Here is a 21,927-nt window from a genome sequence, read left to right as displayed (position 1 = left end):
AGAGACCACCAGATCAACAGCCTCAATTTGCCATTTAGGAGGCAAAGAAGGTCAAGGTCAGGGAACAGGGTTTCTCTCTGAATCTTACCTGTCCCCCATTCTACCTGGTCAGAGTAGAATCAGAGCCAAATCCCATGGAAGGGCTGAGAGCCTCTGAGACTTTTACCTGTAAGAAGTGAGCAGAAGATTTCAAGAGCTCCTCAGTGACTCAAGGACCAGAACGAGCCACATGAAATGTAGCACAGAGATGCACATTGACCTTGGCAGGAGTTGACCCTTCTTGCTGAGACAGAGCAGATTTTCTACAGCTGGCTTTTATGAAGGCTTCACATTCCTAGTGTCAGAAAGTCTGCGGAATCAGAACATCCCTCTTTCAGGGGCTCCTGAGGGATTACAGAACTGATTTTCTAAAGCAGCCAAAGTTATTACTGTTGGCTTGTGTACTTTTCAAGGCAGTAAGAGCCAGGGCTTCTCTGCTGGGCTCTGACATGTTGGTTTTAGTGGGAACATCTGAAAGAAGAGACTTTATGGAAGGGGTGTTCACAGCCAAGTTCTTGGTGGGGGTGGGGAACAATGGAGTTGAATCTGGAGAGAGGAACTTTTCTACTTTATCTTATTGGGCTCCCTTGAGTAGGATGTGAAAACTGCAAGATGGGCTGTGAGCCACAGGAAGGGTAGCTGCATTCCAGAGTCCAAGGACTTGGGAGCAGGTCTGGAGAGGGCTGGCTAGACATTCCAGGCACAGAGCAACTGGCTGCTGGGTATGGAGAAAGGCTGGGGCAAGCCAGACCAGTAGCTTGGGTCGTGTGGCATGGCAGAAACAGGGAGGAGGGCAGCCTGGGTCATGTGCCCAGGGAGAAACTCCTCCCCAGTCTTCAGAGTGCATCCCTGAGCAAGTTGCCCCCTTTGCCTCCTTTCCCCAGTGTGTGACTATCTGAGCATCTTGCTCTCTTTCTGCTCCACCCCAATTGGCTGGAAACCACTGTGCTATGGCCAAAAGGTCCTAGCCAGGCAGTCATCTGCTTTTGTTTCACCCCCACCTCTAAGATCCCAGATTGCCTTTCATTGTCCTGAGGGGTTGGGGCTACCCAGGAGCCTAGGAGATCCCTGATGGGTATGCTGGACCCCAGGAATCCAAGTTCCTTCCCCTGAAGCCAGAACAGGAGACCTAGTACCACTTCCTTGACTTCTCTTTGTCTCCAAAGTTCTGAGTAACAAAGGACTGGAGTGTGGGTGAGGGAACTAAGATACAAGCAGAAGAAGCTGCTGTGGGGTTCCCCAAGACTGGGTGAAGCAGATGTATGTGGGGAGAGGGGGAGCTGCTGGAGGAACCAGGGACCACTGGGAGGTTATGCCTGCCACAATTATCAACTGTAAAGGTCTACACAGTGGGCAGGGAGATTTTCCAGGTCTCAGAGATTGTCAGGGGGTCAAGGTTTATAAACAGGAAAAGGAGCCGGGATCAATGGTACACACCTGTAATACCAGGGACTCTGGAGGTTGAGGCAGGAGGATTGCAAGTTTGAGGCCAGCCTCAGAAATTTAGTGAGACCCTGCCTCAAAATAATAAATAAGAAGAACTGGAGATGTAGTACAGCAGTAGTGTTTCAGAACTAGGGCCTTCTGAGAAACTGAGGCAACGTGAAGACTCCCTTCAAAATCCTATTCTTGTGATCAAGTCAGAAAGATTTCAGACATGTCATTTAGAGTAACAGGAATGAGTTTATTGAAAGGATAGGGAAAAGGGAAGGGGGACACTCTCAAGGGAGAGAGTGGGTCCTCTCAGAGAGGAGAAGGACAATGTGTCTCTCCTACACTCTAGTTTTATTGGAAACACCCCAGAGAAGTTTTCAGAGTTACCTCTTGACTTTTGACTAACAGTAGGATGACATCGGACTTTCAAGTCCTCACTGTCCTGGCAAAGGTCACCTTGGCCCATGCCAACCGGTTCTAATTGGATTCTTTGTTTTGTTTTGTTTTGTTTTTTTTTAATATATTTTAAGTTGTAGTTGAACACAATATCTTTTTTATTTTTTTATGTGGTGTTGAGAATCAAACCCAGTGCCTCAGATATGCTAGGCAAGTGTCCTACCACTGAGCCACAATCCCAGCCCTCCAGATGGATTCTTAACCATACATTTTTACAGATTTTATGGTTAGGAAAAACTATACTCATCTCCCAGAGTTTCAGGCTCTGGTCACAAAAGTCTCCTCCTTCAGGGTAACTTGGGTTCCTCTTTAAAAAAAAAAAAAATTTTTTTTTGTTTGTTTTAGTTGTCGACAGACCTGTATTTTTTATTTGTCTATATGTGGCACTGAGAATTGAACACAGTACCTCACACATGCAAGCCAAGCACTCTACCACTGAGCTACACAACCCAATCCCACTTGGGTTCCTCTTATCAACATTATTTTAGGCCTGCCTTTCTCCTGCAGTGAACAGGTAGTTTGCTGAAGAATGTGACATATCCTGTCCACTAAGGCCAGGCAGGACTGCAGGTAAATTGCTCCTTGGAAAAGAAAGCATGTGGGGGTCAGCACAGTGGGACCGTCTTATAGAATTATTCTTTGAACCTCATGTTCCTATCATCCTCATCTATCTGTACCCTAAGAGTAGAGAACCCCTGAGTTCAATCTCTAGTTTAAAGAAAAAAAAAAAAAAAAAAACACACACAAAAACAGGAAAAGAAAGGAGTATTGGGGAGAGAAACCAGGCAGAGTTCTGGTGTTGGTGGAGCCACAGGCCCTGTGGCCTTGAGTTCAGGCTATCCTGAAAAACAAGGAGAGCACCAGTCTGTCCATTCCACAGCCAATACAGCCAAGACCCTGTGGTGCTTGGACCTGGTCACAGGTACCACCCCAGCTCAGAAGGCCTGCCCTGTGCCTTTAGCTCTGCCAGATGTGTCTCTCTAGATTTGCTAGAGGATAGTTTGCAGAGTCTGTGGCCTTTTAAAGAGTTGAGGGTTGAAGACTTTAGACTTCGGAACAATTAAACATAGAAGCATCCCCTTAGAGTCATAAATACAAAAGGGGACAAGGCTGAGGGGCAACAGAGAACTTGGGTACATCTGGTTGAAGAAATAAGAACTCTATCCCCTTCCCTGGATGTGGGTGGACTTTCTTTTTGGTTATCAAAATGTAATAACCCCAACTGCTTGTCACTGAAACAAGAGGGGATTTATTAGCCCTAACAAAAAGAGTACTGTGGCCATCAGAATGGCTGCCCTTGGCAACAGTCCTAATGCCTGGGAGTAACTTGCAGACTGCCACCCTGCAGCTTATCAGTTCCCTCTGGGCCCAGTGAAAAGGAGGACCTCAGGGTTGAGTCTTCATTCCTTGCTACTATCCTCATTACTTGCAAACCATCCTCTCGCAATAAAACAGCTCTAAGGTGGTTGCTATACCCACCAATCAGAGGTTTGTTTTTATTTATTTATTTTTTTTTTGTTTTTGTTTTGTCTTGTCTTGCAGTGCTAGGGTTTGAACCCAGGACTTGCACATACTAGGCAAGTCCTCTATCTCTGAGCTGCACCCCAGTCCCACAGATCTTTACATGTGGTACAGTCTGTATATCTCAATTGAATCTTCATTTGCTAGCCTGCAGGGATAGGAAAGCTTCCACTGATTGGCTTTCTGGTGGAATGTGACTAGCTGCAATCTGGGGGGACCAGTCACAAAGCCCTGAATTCATCCCAAGGAGACTTAGGACACCCAGCTCATATTTGATGTAGGTGGTGGATGGCAGGACCATGCACCACAGACCCCTTCAGCAGATAGCTGCCTGCCTCCTGTGTGGAAGGCGGGAACCAAATGTCCCAGCCAGGTCCCAGATCAGAGTGCAAATCATGAGCAGGGACAGGCATCTCTCCTCCCCACTCACTCCACACGGGGAAATCAGATCAACTGTGGGCCTGACCCCTGGTTACCTCACACACTGGGCAAGGCTGGGTCTAACCTTAACTGGAACCTATGCAACTGCAAAGTACTCACACCTCCCCCACAGGGGCAGAGCTGAGCAGAACCAAACAACGTTTTTCAGCCAAGTTACTAGAAATATTTGGGAATATTTGTAAACTAAAATTTGGCTCTTAACTACAACAATTTCATTACCACAAAACATTGCTGTAGCGGGGCATGGTGGCACACACCTGTAATCCCATCCCAGCGGCTCAGGAGGCTGAGGCAGGAGGATCACAAGTTCAAAGCCAGCCTCAGCAACTTAGCCAGGCCCTAAGCAACTCAGCAAGACCCTGTCTCTAAAAAAAATATTTTAAAAAGGGTTGGGTTGTGGTTCAGTGGTTAAGACTCCCTGGGTCCAATCCAATCCCTGGTACAAAAAAAAAAAAAAAAAATTACCATAAAAGTGCAAAACAGAAACAAAAACAAAACACACACACACACAAACCCATGATCATTCTATACTGCAACAAAGGAATCTGTGAGACACCTTTCAGTCCTGAGATAACAAGGGGAATCTCAGAGGGAGTGGTGAAACTTAAAGCTGCCTTTGAAATGCCTTAGCTCTAAGCTCCCTAAGTCAACACTTAGAAAAATCACCAAGGACACTGGGCTTATATAAAGGGAGTCAGGGGGTCTTAAAATATGAGGTGTGGTGAAGCATGAAATCCCAGCCACGCAGGAGGCTGAGGCAGAGGAGTGCAAGTTTGAGGTCAATCTCAGGAATTTAGCGAGACCCTGTCTCAAAATTAAAAAATAAAGAGGGTTAGGGATGTGGTTCAGTGGTTGAGCACCCTGGGTTCAATCTCCAGCCTCCCACTGCCACCAAATATGGAGATCACCCATGTCCATCATCAGCCCTTTTTAAAAATATATATGTTTTTAGTTGTAGATGAACACAGTACCTTTATTTCATTTATTTATTTTTATGTGGTGCTGAGGATAGAACCCAGGGCCTTGCACATGTGAGGCAAGTGCTCTACCACTGAGCTACAGCCCCAGTCCCTTCAGCTCCTTTTAAAATTTTTTTTTTTTTTTTAATTTTTAGACAGTCTCAAGCTGGCCTCAAACTTGAAATCTTCTTGTCTCAGCCTTCTGAGTACCTGGGTCATAGCTGTGCACCACTACCCCCAGTGATTTTTTAAAATACTTTGACAATTCACTTAATAGAAGTTGGTTGATAGGTTTGGGTCTTCACATACTCCATTAGGTTATCTGTTTTCTTTTTTCCAGTCTTTGTCTCTGTTTCTCATGCCTCACTGCAATTGGCTAAGCCTGACAACACAATACTGAATATAAATGGTAATCATTGACATGCTTGACTTTAAAGGGCAAAGAATTCTATGTCATCACTACAGGTAATATTAGCTCTAAATTTTGTATAACTATCCTTTATGAGATTAAGGAGGTTACAATGTAGTCATAATTTCCTAAGTTTCTTTTTTAGTTTTTTTTTTTTTTTTTTTGGTATTGGAAATTGAACCCAGGGGCTTAACCACTGAGCTATATCCCCTGCCCTCTTCTGTATTTTATTTAGAGACAGGGTCTCAGTGAGTTGCTGTAGGGTCTCACTGAATTGCTAAATTGCTGAGACTGGCTTTTTTTTTTTTTTTTTTTTTTAGTTTTCGATGGACCTTTATTTATTTATTTTATGAGATGCTGAGAATAGAACCCAGTGCTGGACAAGTGCTCTGCCACTGAGCCACAACCCCAGCCCCTGAGGCTGGCTTTGAACTTGTGATCCTTCTGCCTCAGCCTCTCAAGCTGCTAGGATTACAGGTGTGTACGATCACGCCTGGCTCCTAAGAGTTTTAATCTCTTTCCACCTGGTCCATGCAATGCAGAAAAGAGTGAGGATCAAGCAGGAAAAGAGGGGCTGAGGAGATAGCTCAGTTGGTATAGCGCCTGCCTTGCAAGCATAAGGCCTGGAGTTCAATCCCCAGCACTGCCCCCCCCCCCCCCAAAAAAAGGGGTTATTTTGCTCAGGAATCCTGGGGCTTAAGCCAGCAATCATGTGCATATTTCCAGAATTCCCCCCATTAGTGGGTTCATCACTGCCAGGTCTATAGTTGGCTATCCTTTCTGGTAATTGGTTGTGACAGGTATTACTTATTACTTGTATTATTTGCTTCTAAATTCCCCTGCCTCCTTAAGTTAGGTGAGAACAAGGCAAGTTCAAGTTGGAATAATATAACAGTGGGCATGTCTAGAAGCTCCTTTATCCCTACTTCTTTTTTTTTTTTTTTTTTTTCTTTTCTTTTTTTTAAAGACAGGGTCTCCCTAGGTTGTTGAGGCCATCCTTGAACTTGTGATCCTCCTGCCTCAGTCTTCTGAGTCTCTGGAATTAAAGGCATATGCCACAGCACCCTGCAAAGTTGGAGAAATACCAATACAGAGGCCCACCTCAGATCTCCACTCAACGGAGCTCTGAAGACTCCAGGGTTTCCAAACTGAAACCAAGTCACAGCTGGAAGGAGAAAAGTAAGTTGGTCCACACATTAGGTGTCTTTTAAGCACAAGTCCTGACCTAGGGGATGAAAGCTGCAGAACAAGCCCAGTGATAGTCTGGAAGTCAGACTCAGAGAGGCATCTGATCCAAGGACAGACACCTCCAGTGGGAGGTTAAGAGTAAGTGTGGGATGGCCTGGCATCACCTGCTCTGTCAGAAGGGATTCAGAGCCAGGTGTGGTGCTGCATTCCTGTAATTCCAACAACTTAAGAGGCTAAGACAGGAGAATTACAAGTTTAAGGCCAGCCTGGGGAATGTAGCCAGACATGGTCTCAAAATAAAAACCAAGAAACTGCTGGGGACATAGCTCAGTGGTAGAGTGTCCCTGGCTGGGTTCAATCCCCAGTAACACACACACACACATACACACACATTGTAAGAAGGAGCAGTAGCTGGGCTAGGCATGGGGATTCCCTGCTGCTGACCACAGGCCAGCCACAGAGGTGTGCAGCTACTCTGCTTAGCTCACAGCCCTGTGACTTATTTTTAAATCTGTGACTCAGAGGCTTTGACCAACACTGAGGGATCAGAGAGAGGAATCCCTGCTCAGGCGCTGGCTCCAGTGGGTAACAGAGGTCTTTCACACCACGATCGCATTCTTATCAGGCCACAGGTATAAGGACACCATTTCCAGGGGGATACAAGCACTTGAGGTTCCCACATTAGAGACTTTCTCTAAGACATGGGATATAATCTGACATAATTTATGTTCCCAAAAGTTCATTCTAGCCACTGCAGAGAAATGAAGTGTAGAAATGCAGTATGGAGGGAGGTGACCAATAAGGAATTTATTACAGTGGTTTAGGCAAGAGTTGAAAGGGCTTCAAACTAGGGTAGAAGCACAGATTTTCTGTTTCAAGATGGTGAACCAAGCACAAATATTACTTTCCTTTTAAAACTGTATTAAAAAATCAATAAATAAGTAAAATGACCTTTATCAATAGAATTGGGCAGGGAGAAATGTGTGAGTTATTTATATTCTAGACTGAAAACAGCAGTTGGAAGTCTGGTGACCCAGAGCAGAGTGCAGGGTGCTGCTGCCGCCTGGCCCATGTTCATGGGGTGCTAATGTTCCCCGGGGGGACCACTTGCCTGGTTCTTTTTTTTTTTTTTCCTGGTACCGAGGATTGAACGCAGGGCCACTTAACAACTGAAACACATCCCCGGCCCCCCGTTTTTTTTGTATTTTATTTAAAGACAGGGTGTCGCCAAATTGCTTAGGGTCTTGCTAAGTTGCTGTGGCTGGCTTTGAACTTGCTATCCTCCTGTCTCAGCCTCCGGAGCTGCTGGGATTATAGGCGCGTGCTACCATGCCTGGCTTGCCTGGTCCTGGCTTCAGACTCTTCGGAGGCAGGAACAGTAAGAGCAGGAGTGAAAGGTGACTTGAAAGTAGGAAACTAATCAAGATCTGCCACAAGTAGTGAAAAATCCTAGCTCACTGCTTCAGTCAGAATGATTTATAATCTCCAGGTATGATGGTAAAACCCTGTAATTCCAGCAACTTGGAGGCTGAGGCAGAAGGATCACAAGTCTGAGGCCAGCCTCCACAACTTAGAGAGACCCTGCCTCAAAATCAAAAAAATAAAATTAAAATAATAAAAGGGCTGGGGATGTGGCTCAGGGTTAAGCACACCTGGGTTCAGACCCCAGTACTGAAAGATGAAAAAAAACAAGTGATTTATAATTAGGTAATATATTTCTATGTAATTAGGTAACATATTTCTATGAAAAACAAACAAGTAAAAGGAAGTTTTGTTTTTTGTTTTTCTATAGTATCTGTGAGATCTTGGAGATAACTTAAAACCTTGAACAAGGGTTGGAATTGTGGCTCAGTGGTAGAGTGCTTGCCTTGAATGTGAGGCACTGGTTCGATCCTCAGCACTACATAAAATGAATAAATAAAATAAAGGTATTGTGTCCATCTATAATTAAAAAAAAAAAAAAACCCTAGAACAAAACCTGGAATTCAGGGATCTCATGTGTACAGATCACTAAAGAAAATATTGCCAGTTGATAAAATCCTGGTTACTTATAGAGCTCCAGGGCAACTCTGATGTCTTTTTTTTTTTTTTTTTTTTTTTTTTGGTACTAGGGATTGAACTCAGGGGTGCTCTACCACTAAGCTCCATTCCCAGTCCTTTTTGTTTTTTTATTTTGAGGCAGGGTCTCGCTAAATTGCCCAGGCTGGCTTTGAACTTGAGAACCTCCTGCCTCAGCTTCCTGAGTCGCTGGGATTACAGGTGTGCACCACCATGCTGTTCTGCCTTATGACAGACGACCAACAACCTTCAGATTTCACTACAGGAAAGAGATCAAGAGAAATAGCGTAAGGAAAGAAAAAAACTGAGACACAGAGGGTTGAATTGAGAGCTTTTGTACCTGAGTAAAGAGGGAGTTCTAATGAAAGGATGGGGAGGGTAGTATAAAACAAACAGAAAGTGAAAATAATAATAAAAATACAAAGAATAAGAGCTAAAGAGGGAAGACACAAATGTTTAAAGGTCTTTAAACAAAAGGAAGTTCAGGGAGTGTAACTAGTGGTAGAGTGTGCCTTAGCATGAGCAAGGCCCTGGGTTCAATCTCTAGCACCAAAACCCCAAAACTAACAAAATAACTAAATAAATAAATCAAAAGGCTATCCAGCACAATATTGGGTCAAACAGAAAGGCCATATTCAGAGAAGTCCTTATAAAATGTCTAAACACAAAGGATAATGCTGTATCCACAAAGGAAAAAAATGAATTATCTATCATAAAACAATCAAACTGGCATCACTCTGGCACCATGCATGCTCGATGAAGGGTCAGCAAATGAAGTTAGGACTGTTTTAATATTCTGTTGTTGAAATCTAAAAAGTTGTAGTAAGGACTGGGGGTGTAGCTCAGAGATACAGTGTTTGCCTAGCATGTGTGAGGTCCTGGGCTCAGTACCCAGTACTGCCTGGGGTGTGCGTGGGAGGGGAGGTACTAGAAGATATCTGGTCCTTTATGTAGACTGTTTTAGAAAGATCCCTAAGGGAAAATTCCAGAAAACAGAGGAAGGGAAAAGATGGTGTCCAAGAAACAGTGACCCAGGAGAACAATGAAGAGCTATCTCAGGATCATAAATTTGTTGAAGCCCTTGAGAGCAACATGTTTGGATTCCAGAAAGATGGTGGAAAGTTAGTAAACCACAACCTTGGCTGGGTGCAGTGGCACATACCTGTAATTCCAGTGGCTCTGAGGCAGGAGGATTGTGAGTTCAAAGCCAGCCTCACCAACTTAGTGAGGACCTAAGCAACTTAGCGAAATTCTGTCTGTAAATAAAATACATTTAAAAAGGGGCTGGGGATGTGGCTCAGTGGTTAAGCACCCTGGGTTCAATGTCTGGTACAAATAAAATAAAACAAAATAAAATAATCTCTAAGAAAGAAGACTTCATAGACTAAATGAATTCACAGTATGGAAGAACCTTAGAACAAGGGCAACAAATACAAGCAAAAGAGAAGAGAACTGAGAAACTCCAAGAAAAACAAAAGGCTATCCAGTAAATAATGGCCCAAAGAAGAAATGGTTTAGATTAAGATTAGATTAGATTAATGGTTTAGAAAGTTAGCTCAATGAGTATAAGAAGAATGGAATAGATTCCAATTAATAAAGAATATGGAAGGAGAAAGAGAAGGAGGTTAGAGTAGGGAGGAGGGAAGGGAAGGAGGGAATTGATCAAGAGTTAATCAGAAACTCTAGGAAGAAAATTAAAAAAAAAAAAAATCAAAACCAGGGGCTGGGGATATAGCTCAGTTGGTACAATATTTGCCTTGCATGCACAGGCCCTGGCTTCAATCCCCAGCACTAGGAAAAAAAAAAAAAAAAAAAATCAAAACCAAAATAATACAAAATTCAGGACAGTGGTTCCCTTTGGGTAAAACAGAAATGGAATATTACTTGGCTCATTAATAAACAATATTCACTTAGTCATAAGTATTATGTACTAGTTGTAATCAGTATCATGATAAGCATGTCAAGAGGATTTAGAACAAGGATGTGTGTTATTTTTGCTGCATATCGGGTCAGTAGTGGATAAACAGGTAAAAATAACCAGTAAAGACCTGGCCTGGTGGCGTTCCCCTGTAATCCCACCAGCTCTTGAGGTTGAGACAGGAGGATCTTGAGTTCAAAGCCAGTTTCAGCACCTTAGCCAGGCCCCAAGCAACTTAGTAAGACCCTGTCTCAAAGACTAAAAAGGGATGATGTGGCTCAGTGGTTGAGACCCTGGGTTAAATTCCCAGTACAAGGAAATACTAAGAACTTATACATATGGAAAAATGCTCAGCTTCACTCAGAAATGCACGAAATACTGAGATGCCCCCCAGCTTATTTTGGCATCACTGGGGGACGGAACCCAGAGCATTGTGCTTCTGGGCAAGTGCTCTGCCATGGAACTACACCCTTAGCCTCTGATATCACTTTTCGTTTATCATATTGGCAAAGATGAAGTTTGTTGACAACGTACCCTAACTATTGGTTGAAATATGTATTGCTACAATTTCTACCAAGGATGACATATTTATTAGAACTACAAAGCTATTTATCTCCCATTTTTCAAAAATTCCAGTTCTTAGGCGCCTGTAATCCCAGAGGCTAGGGAATCTGAGGCAGGAGGATCATGATTTCAAAGCCAGCCTCAGCAAAAACAGGTGCTAAGCAACTCAGTGAGACCCTGTTTTTCTAAATAAAATTCAAAATAGGACTGGGGATGCGGTCAAGTGCCCCTGAGTTCAATCCCTGGTACCCCTCCCCACCCAGGCAAAAAATAAATTCCAGTTCTTGGGACTCATCTTACATATAAACTTTTTTGCGGGGGGGTACTGGGGATTGAACTCAAGGTCACTTTATCTGAGCCACATCCGCAGCCCCATTTTTTAAAATTTTGAGACAGGATCTCACTAAGTTGCTGAGGCTGGCCTTGAACTTGGAATCTTCCTACATCAGTCTCCCAATTACTGGAATAATAATGTGCACCATTGTGCCTGGATTAAACTCATCCCTTCAGTAGGAGATTGAACCCAGGGCCTCTTGCATGCTAGGCAAGTGCTCTGTCACTAGCTATACCCCAGCCTCTTATTTTGAGACAGGATCTTGAAAAATTGCCAAGGCTGTTTGTGATCCTCCTACCTTAACCTCCTGAGTTGCTGGGATTACAGGTATGTGCTATGGTGCTCAGTTAAACTCATCTATTTGTGAACTGATTCACAAAGATTCTTCATTGCAGCATTGAGTACTAGTAAAAATTGGAAAACCTAGTTTCAATTAACTGAGAGTCTGAGGGACTGTGAAGTTTCGACTTTAAATCCTATTATTTATTCGAAACTGTGTGAACACATACATTTAAGCCAGAACAATCTGCTGAGGACACAAACCCCAGCCCCATACCATAGGATTCGGCCACAAGGGACTTTGCAGCACAGATGATTTCTGGCAGTCTATGCCACATGTTCCAGCTGCCAGGAGCAAAGGGAACTACCACCCTGGATTACTGCACACATCTCCTTGCTTCTTGCCTTAGTATTCTTTTGTGTGTGTGCATGCTGGAGATTGAACACAGGGCACTTGACCACTGAGCCATGTCCCCGTTTTATATTTTATTTAGAGACAGGGTCTCAATGAGTTGCTTAGTGCCTTACCATTGATCATGAACTCCTGAGTTCAAGTGATCCTTCCCACCCAGTCTCCCCTGTGCTGAGATTACAGGCATGAGTCACTCTACCTTTTTTTTTTTTCTTTTTTTCTTTTGGTACTGGGTATTGAATTGAGGGAGTGTTTTAGCACTGAGCTATATCCCAGCCCTTCTTATTTTTGATTTTGAATTAAGGTTCTGCTAAGTTGTCCAGGTTGGCCTAGAATTAATTTGCCTAGGCTAATCTTGAATTTGCAATCCTCCTGTCTTTTTGTCTTAGCCTTCCAAATTGCTAGGATAATAGGCATGGACCACCATCCCTGACTCTAGCTTCATATTCTTTTAAAAAATGCATCACACTGGCTGGGCTAGGTGGCGCACACCTGTAATCCCAGTAGCTCCCGAGGCGGAGATAGGAGGATCTTGAGTTCAAAGTCAGCCTCAGCAAAATCAGGCACTAAACAACTGAGACTGTCTGTAAATAAAATGTGTAAGAGGGTTGGGGATGTGGCTCAGTGGTTGAATGCCCCCGAGTTCAATCACTGGTGCATTCCACCTCCAATGCATCAGATTGTCAGTTTTGCTCAAAACCCTTCAACTGCTTCCTCTCAGAATAAATGCCAATCATTACAGTGGACCCACTTCTTCCTCCCTGCCCAGCCCCCATTTACTCCGCCTGGACTCTACTACCCTCTCCTTCCTCACTCAACCAATCCATACCAGGGTCACTCCTGCCTTCAGGGGCTTTGCAGCTGCAGTTTCTTCTGCTTAAATGTCCACTCACCTTCTCAAGGTCACTTCTTAAATTTCAGCTTCCCTAACCTATTTAAAATTGGAAGTGGCCTCACCTTGCCACACATGCCCCAACATCCTCTCTTGCCCTCTTCCTGGTTTTTCTCTGTAGCATCTTAGTGATGTAGTTGAGCATCTTAGTGTCGCCTCCTAGTGGCTGAAAGACCAACGAGTCCTGTTTTTTCTGTTGTTCACTTGTCAGCTTCCTTTCCAATTACAGCTATACCTGTTTCACAGCAGGAGTTCAATAATTATTTGTTGAATAAGCAGTCCCTCCACTTTCCATAATCAATAAACAGAAGAAAGCAGTAAAACTAAAAGCAGAAGGCTAGGGGTAGAGATGACATTAGCATGATTGCTACTTTTGTCACAAGCTTTTTGGTGGGATTTAAAATGCATGTGCGTGCGCGCGCGCACACACACACACCTCCCATCAAGTAACTTTTTTTTTTTTTGGGCACCAGGGACTGAATGCAGGGGCATTGAGCCACTGCAAGCAGTCTGACGAGCAATAGAGGTTAGGAGGAAAACCAGGTGCATGTGGTAGCCAGGAAGGCAGGAGTATTTCAAGGAAGTGATCAACTGTACAGAATGCTTCTGTAAAATAAGAAAACTGCAGAAGGCCAACTCACTGGGACATCATTGGTGACTTAACCAAGAACTGTTTTAGTGGGATGAGAAGTGAAAGGGAAATTAGGAATCCTAATAGTAAGGGAAATTAGGAATCCTAATAGTAAAAGAGTAAAACAGGAGGATGTAGGCCAGGTATAATAGGATTCAGGGATAGTATTCTTAAAAAAAAAAAAAAAAAAACCCAAAACCAACCAACAGAAAAAAACAAACCAAAAATCCTGAGTTCCATCCCCAGCTAGCACTGGGGGAAAAAAGTTTGTAGTAAATATGCCAAATAACTACATATAATTGTTATAAACGTAATTATATATGCGCAAAACATACACTAGCATAATAATTGAATGCTGATGGAAAAGACTCCTTAAAGATTAGTTGAAGATACAGGCAAAGAGGTAAATCAATAGTATAAGTCTGGATGAGGTACAAATATACAAACCTGTAATCCCGTTACTAGGGAGGCTGAGATAGGAGGATCACAAGTTCAAGCACAACACAGGAAACTTAGTGGAACCCTGTTTCTTTCTTGTGATACTGTGGTACTGGTGATTTAAACCACTGAGCCCTTTATTTTCAGGGTCTCACAAGGTGTCCAGGCTGGCCTTAAACTTGCAACCCTCCTGCCTCAGCCTCCCTAGTTGCTGGGATTACAGGCATGTGCCACTGCACCCAGTGAAACCATTTCAAAATAAGACAAAAAGGGAATGATGTAACTCAGTGGTAGAGCACTTCCCTAGCATATCCAAGGCCCTGGGTTCAATTCCCAGTAGTGCAAAATAAATAAAGCAAGCCAGCTCGGGAGTGGTGAGTTAGGGTTCCTTTTGCCTTTTTAAGAAGGGCACCAAGAAAGGTTGCCTGCAGATGAGGTTGGCTGAACACTTGAGGCAGTTCCCATCCCACAACTTGTAATTCTCTTTGAAATAGATGGCCAGACCACTTGTGGACTGCAAGGTGATTACAGAAATATATTTGTTTTGTTGACAATGTTGAGGGTTCAGCACAGGGTAGTAACCAGATTGATAGTGGTATTAATTTGCTGTCCTGTGATCCTCTTCCTCAGAACTCAACCTTCTGGGTGAAGACACTGACCACAGATAGAGATGAATGGATGCTTTCAGGGCTGAAGTTTCTCTAGGCGGCAACAAAGTAAAGAAAGTTAGGAAGTTTAGGATATTTGCAAGATAAACCATGAGTCACGGGAGTCCAGGCTGGTTAGAGATGGTGCTGGGAAAGCAGAATGGATGAGCTCATGAATTCAGAAAAAGTAGAAATTCCAGACCTTTAGTTCTGTACCAGGCTAAAAGTTACTAAAATAAGGCAGTACTCCCCTGCCCCACCCATTATTTCTTGAGCAAGCCAGCTGCCAGACCAAAGCATGGTATATCTAAATCTGCAGTTCAGAGATACTGTAGTTTTTTTGAGGTTGATGGACAAAGTTCAGGTGTGTTCACAGCTTTGGGTAGGAGGGGTTGAGAAAAATGTCACACACGACAAGAACGGGAGCCAGATTGTGGATTGGTGTGCAGGTAACACAGTAGGTCTGACTGCTCCCAGTTAAAAGTCTGTTGTAAGTTTGGCTCTTGACTAAAATCTGGAACATGGTTTTCAGGACAGTTGCTGCCATTCCAGGAACTTGTCAAGAGTAGTTCACTGTATCTAAACTGTACTGTGTGCTTTACCTCCTTAGTGTGGAGTTCTGCCACATGCCAGGCAAAGGTTGTCTACATAACCAACCCCCGGCAAAAACCCTGGATGCGGATTCTTAAGCTTCCCTGGTTGGCAACATTCCACACACGGTCGGTCACAACTCATCGCTGGGGGATATCAGGCACATCCTGAGGCTTCCCTTGATCCTAAGTACCCTTTGAGAGCTGGAGCTTGGTTTCCCTTAGGCTTTGCCCAGTTGTCTTTCTCGTTCGCTTTTCACTGAGTATGGTTATCTTGGGGACAAATGGGCATGTCACAAAGTTGAAGACATTATGAAGGACAAAAGGGGAAAGGCTTCAGATTTTCAAGATGGGGGTCGTAGTCAGGTTATTAAGATGATCATAACAAGACACACAAAAAAAGCAAGGATGCCACACTCACATCCTGAACTGCCACTGTGAAGCATGAGAGGTGGCACAGTGTTCTTCGGGGACATAAGAGAATTAATCCAAGATCTGCACACCTATATATGCCTCTATATTACAACAGGGTTTTCTGGTACTTTAGGGTTGCTTTAGGTACTTGCGGTAGTACACTAGTGTGGAGCACTGTAGCTGGGAAGTACTAAACTGTTCAACCTCAAGAAGTCCAAGTCGGCATTTCTCTTACTCTAGTTTGGGTGTCTCCTGTGGAAGAAACAGTGCTAGCACTATTTTAATAACCAAAAAACTAGAAGTTCCCCAAGGTATCATCAACTGTGGTCTATTAATACATGGAATATTATACTGCAATGACAATGAACCAACAGTCAGCTACAATAATATAGATGAATCCCACAAACATTTAACGCTGAGCAAATAAGCCAAGCCTAATTTTATATATGTGTATACATATATATGTATATATATATACATGAAAGATATATAATTTCATTTTTTATTTTTTGGGTACTGGGGATTGAACTCAGGGGCACTCAACCACAGCCACACCCTGAGCCCTATTTTGTATTTTATTTAGAGACAGGGTCTCAGTGAGTTGCTTAGTGCCTCACTGTTGCCTAGGCTGGCTTTGAACTCAAGATCCTCCTGCCTCAGCCTCTGAAGCCACTGGGATCACAGGTGTGCACCACTGCACAGGCTTTAATTTTATTTATATAAAGAAAAAAAGAAAAAGCAAAAGTGATCTACACTGTTAGAAGTCAGGACAGTAGTCTTTCCCATTTTTTTCAGTGGTCAGTCTTGAGGCTGTGGAAGTTACTGGTTAATAATGGAAAAGAACAGTGTGGGAGGATGTTTGGGTACTGTTAGTATTCTGATTCCTGGGTTACAAAGACAATTATGACGCATGTTGTGAGCTTTTAGGTCATAGGTATGCAGATGGATCTTTTTTCTTCTCTTCCTTTTCTTTTCTGAAGCTGAAAGTGAGAGGATTGCAAATTTGAGGCCCGTTTCAGAGACTTAGGGAGGCCCTAAGCAATTTGGTGAGTCACTTTCGAAATAAAAAAAAGTGTTGGGGATGTAGCTCAGTGGTAAAAGCACCCAAGTTCAATCCTCAGCATTAAAACAAAACAAAAACCCCTATATTGCACCCCCCTTTTTTACATGAACTGCTTTTATAATAGGAAAGAAAACCTGTATATAACCGCAGCTTGCAGTTTATAAACCACATCCTTGGGGGGGGGGGGGGGGGGGAGAAGAAATGCTACCAATACTGGGGAATAAAGCAAGGGAGAGGCTTCATCCAATTAACCCAGAAAGAGAAAACTTACAAAATGCTTTCAGCACAAGCAAAATCCTGAATTGCAATGTTGAGATGTGCATTCTCATCAACAATCCTGTGTGAGGCTGACACCCGAGGATTATCTGATTTGGTGAGTACTAGGATTACAGAGGGCCACTCCGGACAATTAGCAAAAACACTCCTGTCCTCTGTACTGGAATGACTAAAACCATTCTCTGGAATTCATTACAATCTCAGCTGGGCCTAGGCTCCTGAGAGTCCCCTCAATATTGGCATTTTTCATTCCCAGACTGCTGAAGTCTGTAGAAGGCAAGACTTTCTGGGCCATGAGCTCCCTTGCTGGCTGTTCTCAGTGGTTTTTGAGCCACTAAACTGAGTGACTATGAGTCACTCTAAGAAAGACTTATTATTGAACTGAAATATGCTTTGGCCTCAAAGAGCTGCTTTGTTTCCCTATAAACCACAACATGGTTTATATGTTTTAAAGCATTTCCTTAAAAATCAACAGTATGACCTGGAATTAGATTCTGGTTTATTTTGATATGTTTATGACTTAAACCTGAAAATATTTTTAATCAGTCAGCCAAGTTCATTACATAGGAACTGGGTTGGAATTTAAAGGACACCGATGCCACTGGCTGATAACTCTACCATTACTGAGAACAAAAATCTCTTTAGATTCATAGTCCCATCTTGTGCTCTTGGAGCCAAATTTTCAAAACCACAAGTCTCTCTCTTTTTTTTTTTCCCCCACAAGTTTCCTTTAAACACTGACTCTGAAAACAGGATAAGAACCTTTGTGTTGTTCCTCAGAAGGCTGGGCCTGCTCCCAGAGAACCAATGTTTGGACTCTGTACCTCTAGCTTCCCAGTGCATACATCAGCAAAGGGCTGACTGCCGATGGCCCCCAAGCCTCTGCTTGTCAAAGCTCTCTCTTTCCTTCGTTGACTAACTCCGAATCAGGTAACACCTCTTCAAGAAGTTGTCCCTATCGAAAACTTGGGAGAGGCCAAGGCAGCCTGCTTAGGAAGTCCCTATTTAGCATCCTCAAATCCAGAGATTAACCTTATGCCCCAAGTTTGATTCCACTTGGACTAATATTTGTCATCCTTTAGTTGTGTGTGTGGTGCTGGGAACTGAACTCATGGTCTTGCAAGTGCAAGGCAAGTACTCGACCACTGAGCTGCATGTACCCCCAGGCCTCTCCTCCTTTTAATAACAGGTAAACCAAGCAAAGTGGTGGCATCTGAGCTCCTATAGGAAGAGTTCACGTACTTTGATTATCTTGTACCATGACACTCTCCATCACAATTTAAACCAGTTTCATCTCTCAACTAATAGGGCAGGGGAATCCCACAACACACCAAGTCCAGACATGATTAGATATGAAAAGTGAATCAGAAAATTTAATACTTCTCAGGAAAAGAAGAAGTTGCTTCTCAGCTTATGCTGTGAATGCAGGGGTCCCACAGGAGCAGCTTTTGATAGATAATTCAGAGACACAGGGACTTAAGCCATGTTAAATTAAGAGAGAAAACACACACTCATTTGCTTATGCTAAGAGTAAAAAACAAAGACTAAGTCTTCAAAGCAGCCAAACCCTGAAGGAAACTTCAGTCTCACCCTCCCCATTTCCAACGATATTCCATTCTACAGAAATATTCCCAATCCCCTCTTCTAATTAGGTCCTTCCCTGTCTTCATGCCAGACACAACCTGGATACTAGAGTTTTGGAAGCATGGGGAAAATGGTATGAAATTCTTGTGGAAATTCTACCATGGCTCTATAAGGAGGGGGCTAGATCAGATAGAGTCAATTATGATACTGTGTAATTTCCTTCCCAAACCTGGCTGATCAGAAATACCTGTGAGACTACAGTACCTTGTTGGCTTAGTTTCCTAATGTCACAAACTTTAACTCAGGAGTGTCTTATACTCAGAAAAGAAAGAAAATAACTTTTAACTTCCCTTATACATCTACAATAAATCAATCTCAGAAATAAAGTTAGAAATTGATCTAGTTACTACAGGTTATAAACATTATCATAAACACACACACACACACATTTTGTGGTGCTAGAGATGGAACCCAGGCCTTATTCTTCCAACCTTATTGATGCTTTTCATTATACTTCATTTATATTGGAAGAGAATGTTACCACTTAAGAGAAAGAACTTTGACAAACATTTTTTATTGAACAGTTTTATTCTGTTTTAGAATAAAAACCTTGCTTTAATATTGTAAGGTGCACTGCAGGTATGCCATGCTGCCAGTTACTTTTGGGACAACAAATGTCCCAGTCAATGACCCAGAGAGCTGGGAAAACACGTGAACTCATACTTTCAGAGTGTGTAGAACTGGTATTTACAAGTTTTTCTTCTTGAAATTGGCCTGGGACTTCTCAGTCTACACAGGTATTGCCACAGCACTTGCTTTGATGCTCGAATGCCTCAGAAATGTGTTCATTATCATGATTTGTGGGTCCTCCAAAAGGTTTAGTTGTTAACATGCAAGCAAATAGTACTAAACAATATTATCTAAACTATGGCTGCCAAGTACTGGATCTTAATAATGAAATCAAATTACAAAACATTTCCTTGTAGAGCTATACAAAAGATATAAAATTAAAATAAAAATATCAACCATCTTTAAATATTCCAATTCTCCTACAGTGCAGTTTTCCACATCTTTATCACTACTGAATGTTTTAAGGAGAAAGTTAACAAAAATCAAAATAGATAAAAATATTTAAATCTTTGGATCCCTTTATTCCATGGCCTTCGTAAAAACACAAAAGTGGCCAGATTTTTTTCCACTATAGCTTAAAATATCAAAAAGATTTATTAGTAATTTATAATTAGCAATGAACTCTATACTGAGTCATTTGTGGGTCACAGGCCCAATATTAATAATGTGTTACAAGTTTTCAAAATAATTTCAAACATTCTGAATCCTTTTGAAATAATGGAATGAGTCAATGTTATCACAACAAAATTCCAGGCATATCAGGAAAAACAGGTTAACTGATGCCTAGTTTTAAAAGTCATAAAAAAGGGAGATGATTACTTATTTGAAAATACAGCTAAGTACATTCTTATCTATGATTATTTATTTACATTCATATACTGAAAATATTATTTGGAGAAATCCTGTGATATGCCATTTGCTACAAAATGAAGTTCTTACACCGAGCATGAAGAATTTATCCTTTTTAGATAATGGAAGAATGTATCAAATCTTCATTTATGTTCCAAACCTTAAAAAATAAATCAAAAATCTTAAGCCTGGAAAGACAAGGGGAAAAAAGACCCACCCATAACTCTGTTCCTCAGCACATCAACTTCTGCAAGGACACAGTATGTTTGCTGACTTTAAAATGTTTATTCTTTAAAAAATTAGTTGCTTTTTATACAGCTATACAAAGTTCTTAATGTTTCTTTGGCAATGGAATATAATGGAATTTTACAACTATATAAAAAAGTTACCTTTGCCTAAGAAACAGTATTTACTGTGTGTACATAGTTGACTGACAAAATTCTCTACCATCCAGCACCCTAATTAATTGACGAAATAAGCTACCTCATATTATAGGATTTCCAAAAAGAAAGAGGAAGATAAAGACACACACACACACACACACACACACACACACACACGCATACACAACCATCTGTGGCTCAAAACACAGTATCACGGCCCTATCTGCAGGCAACTTGCAATAATTGCCAAATACAATTTAGTGATAAGAAAAATCCTTTCAGTGATGAAAAAATACTTATAAGTCCATTGAAGTACTGCTTTAGTTTAACTATACATAAGAAATTACTTAACCTTCTGCTATTCCAAATATATTTAGTGCTCATTTTTTTAACATGAGCCTTCCTCCCCCCAAAAGTAACTGCATTGTATCTTTGAAATTAAGCAGAAAAATAAACAAACAAACAAAACCCAGTGCTGGTGACAAATATACAGCAAATTCACTTCTTCATTCTTCACAAAGACTGAAACCAATTTTCAGGACCATGAAGAGCTAGAAATTCACCTATTTTCAAAGACTTGTTTGTAGACTATGCAGCAACTTTGTTGTCTTTCTAAAAAGGAAAAAAACAAAACAACACACACACACACAAAAACCCAATTAGTTCATGCTCCAAAATTATTAGTTTATTAATGAGTCTTATCTTTCTTTTTCATTTGCTTAAGTTTAAGTTACCTTTAAATATACCCTTCCTTTTACTTTCATGGAAAATGTTTCACTGATTTTTCAGGAAACATCTATAACTTCCATACTAAGTAGAAGCTCATTATTTGTTTACTGCATTTTCTAGTCAGGGCAGGTTGAAGCAGTGTTATTATGGGCTGGGTGTGGCAAGAAGGCCACTCTAAGATACAGGTGTACCCCACTATCTTTGGTTGCCCTAATGATTTTGAAAAACAGTGACATAAAATTTAAACTCTCAAGTTAGTAAGCAAACTCATCAAATACAATTGACAACTCTTTTAAAAACAAGCTTCATAAAACTGTGGAGTCTGAGAAAAGTTTTTACTAAGCAATAAAATACTGAGACAATAAAATAACATTTCTTGCCAGGTGTAGACATGCACGCCTATAATCCCAGAGGCTTGGGAGGCCGAGGCAGGAGGATTATGAGTTCCAAGTCAGCCTTAACAATTTAGCAAGGTGCTAAGCAACTCAGTTAGACCCTGTCTCTAAATAAAGAACAAAAAAGGGCTGGGGATGGAGCTCAATGGTTAAATGTCCCTGAGTTAAGTCTCCAGTATAAAAAAACAGAAAACCAAGCAAACAAACAAACAAAAAAAACCTCTTCAAAACTCCATGCCAAGAGAAAGCAATGATTTAGAAATCTATTTGGGGTGTGTGTATGCATGTGTGTATGCTAAGGACTGAACCCAGGGGTGCTCTACTGCTCTCCAGTCCTTTTTAGTTTTTATTTTGAGAGAGGGTCTTCTAAATTGCTGAGGCCAGCCTTAAACTT

The 21,927-nt window shown here is 41.9% G+C and overlaps 1 protein-coding gene across 3 annotated transcripts in view; it reads right to left on the bottom strand.

Annotated features, from left to right (window-relative positions):
- Positions 1–18,309: 18,309 nt before the first annotated feature.
- Positions 18,310–21,927, bottom strand: part of LSM14A (LSM14A mRNA processing body assembly factor) — a 58,925-nt gene continuing 55,307 nt past the window's right edge. For all 3 annotated transcript variants that reach the window (XM_079118563.1, XM_079118564.1, XM_079118562.1), the window contains one exon: positions 18,310–21,021. Coding sequence is in view for 2 of the 3 variants with exons in the window: in XM_079118564.1 (XP_078974690.1) it covers positions 20,998–21,021 (24 nt within the window). In the remaining variant the exon portion in view is untranslated. The remainder of the gene's footprint in view (positions 21,022–21,927) is intronic.

This window comes from Sciurus vulgaris, assembly GCF_902686455.1.
Source record: "Sciurus vulgaris genome assembly, chromosome: 17".
Taxonomy (NCBI): Eukaryota; Metazoa; Chordata; class Mammalia; order Rodentia; family Sciuridae; genus Sciurus; species Sciurus vulgaris.
Note: the sequence above shows the minus strand (reverse complement) of the source record. Positions and strands in the feature narration are given on the sequence as shown.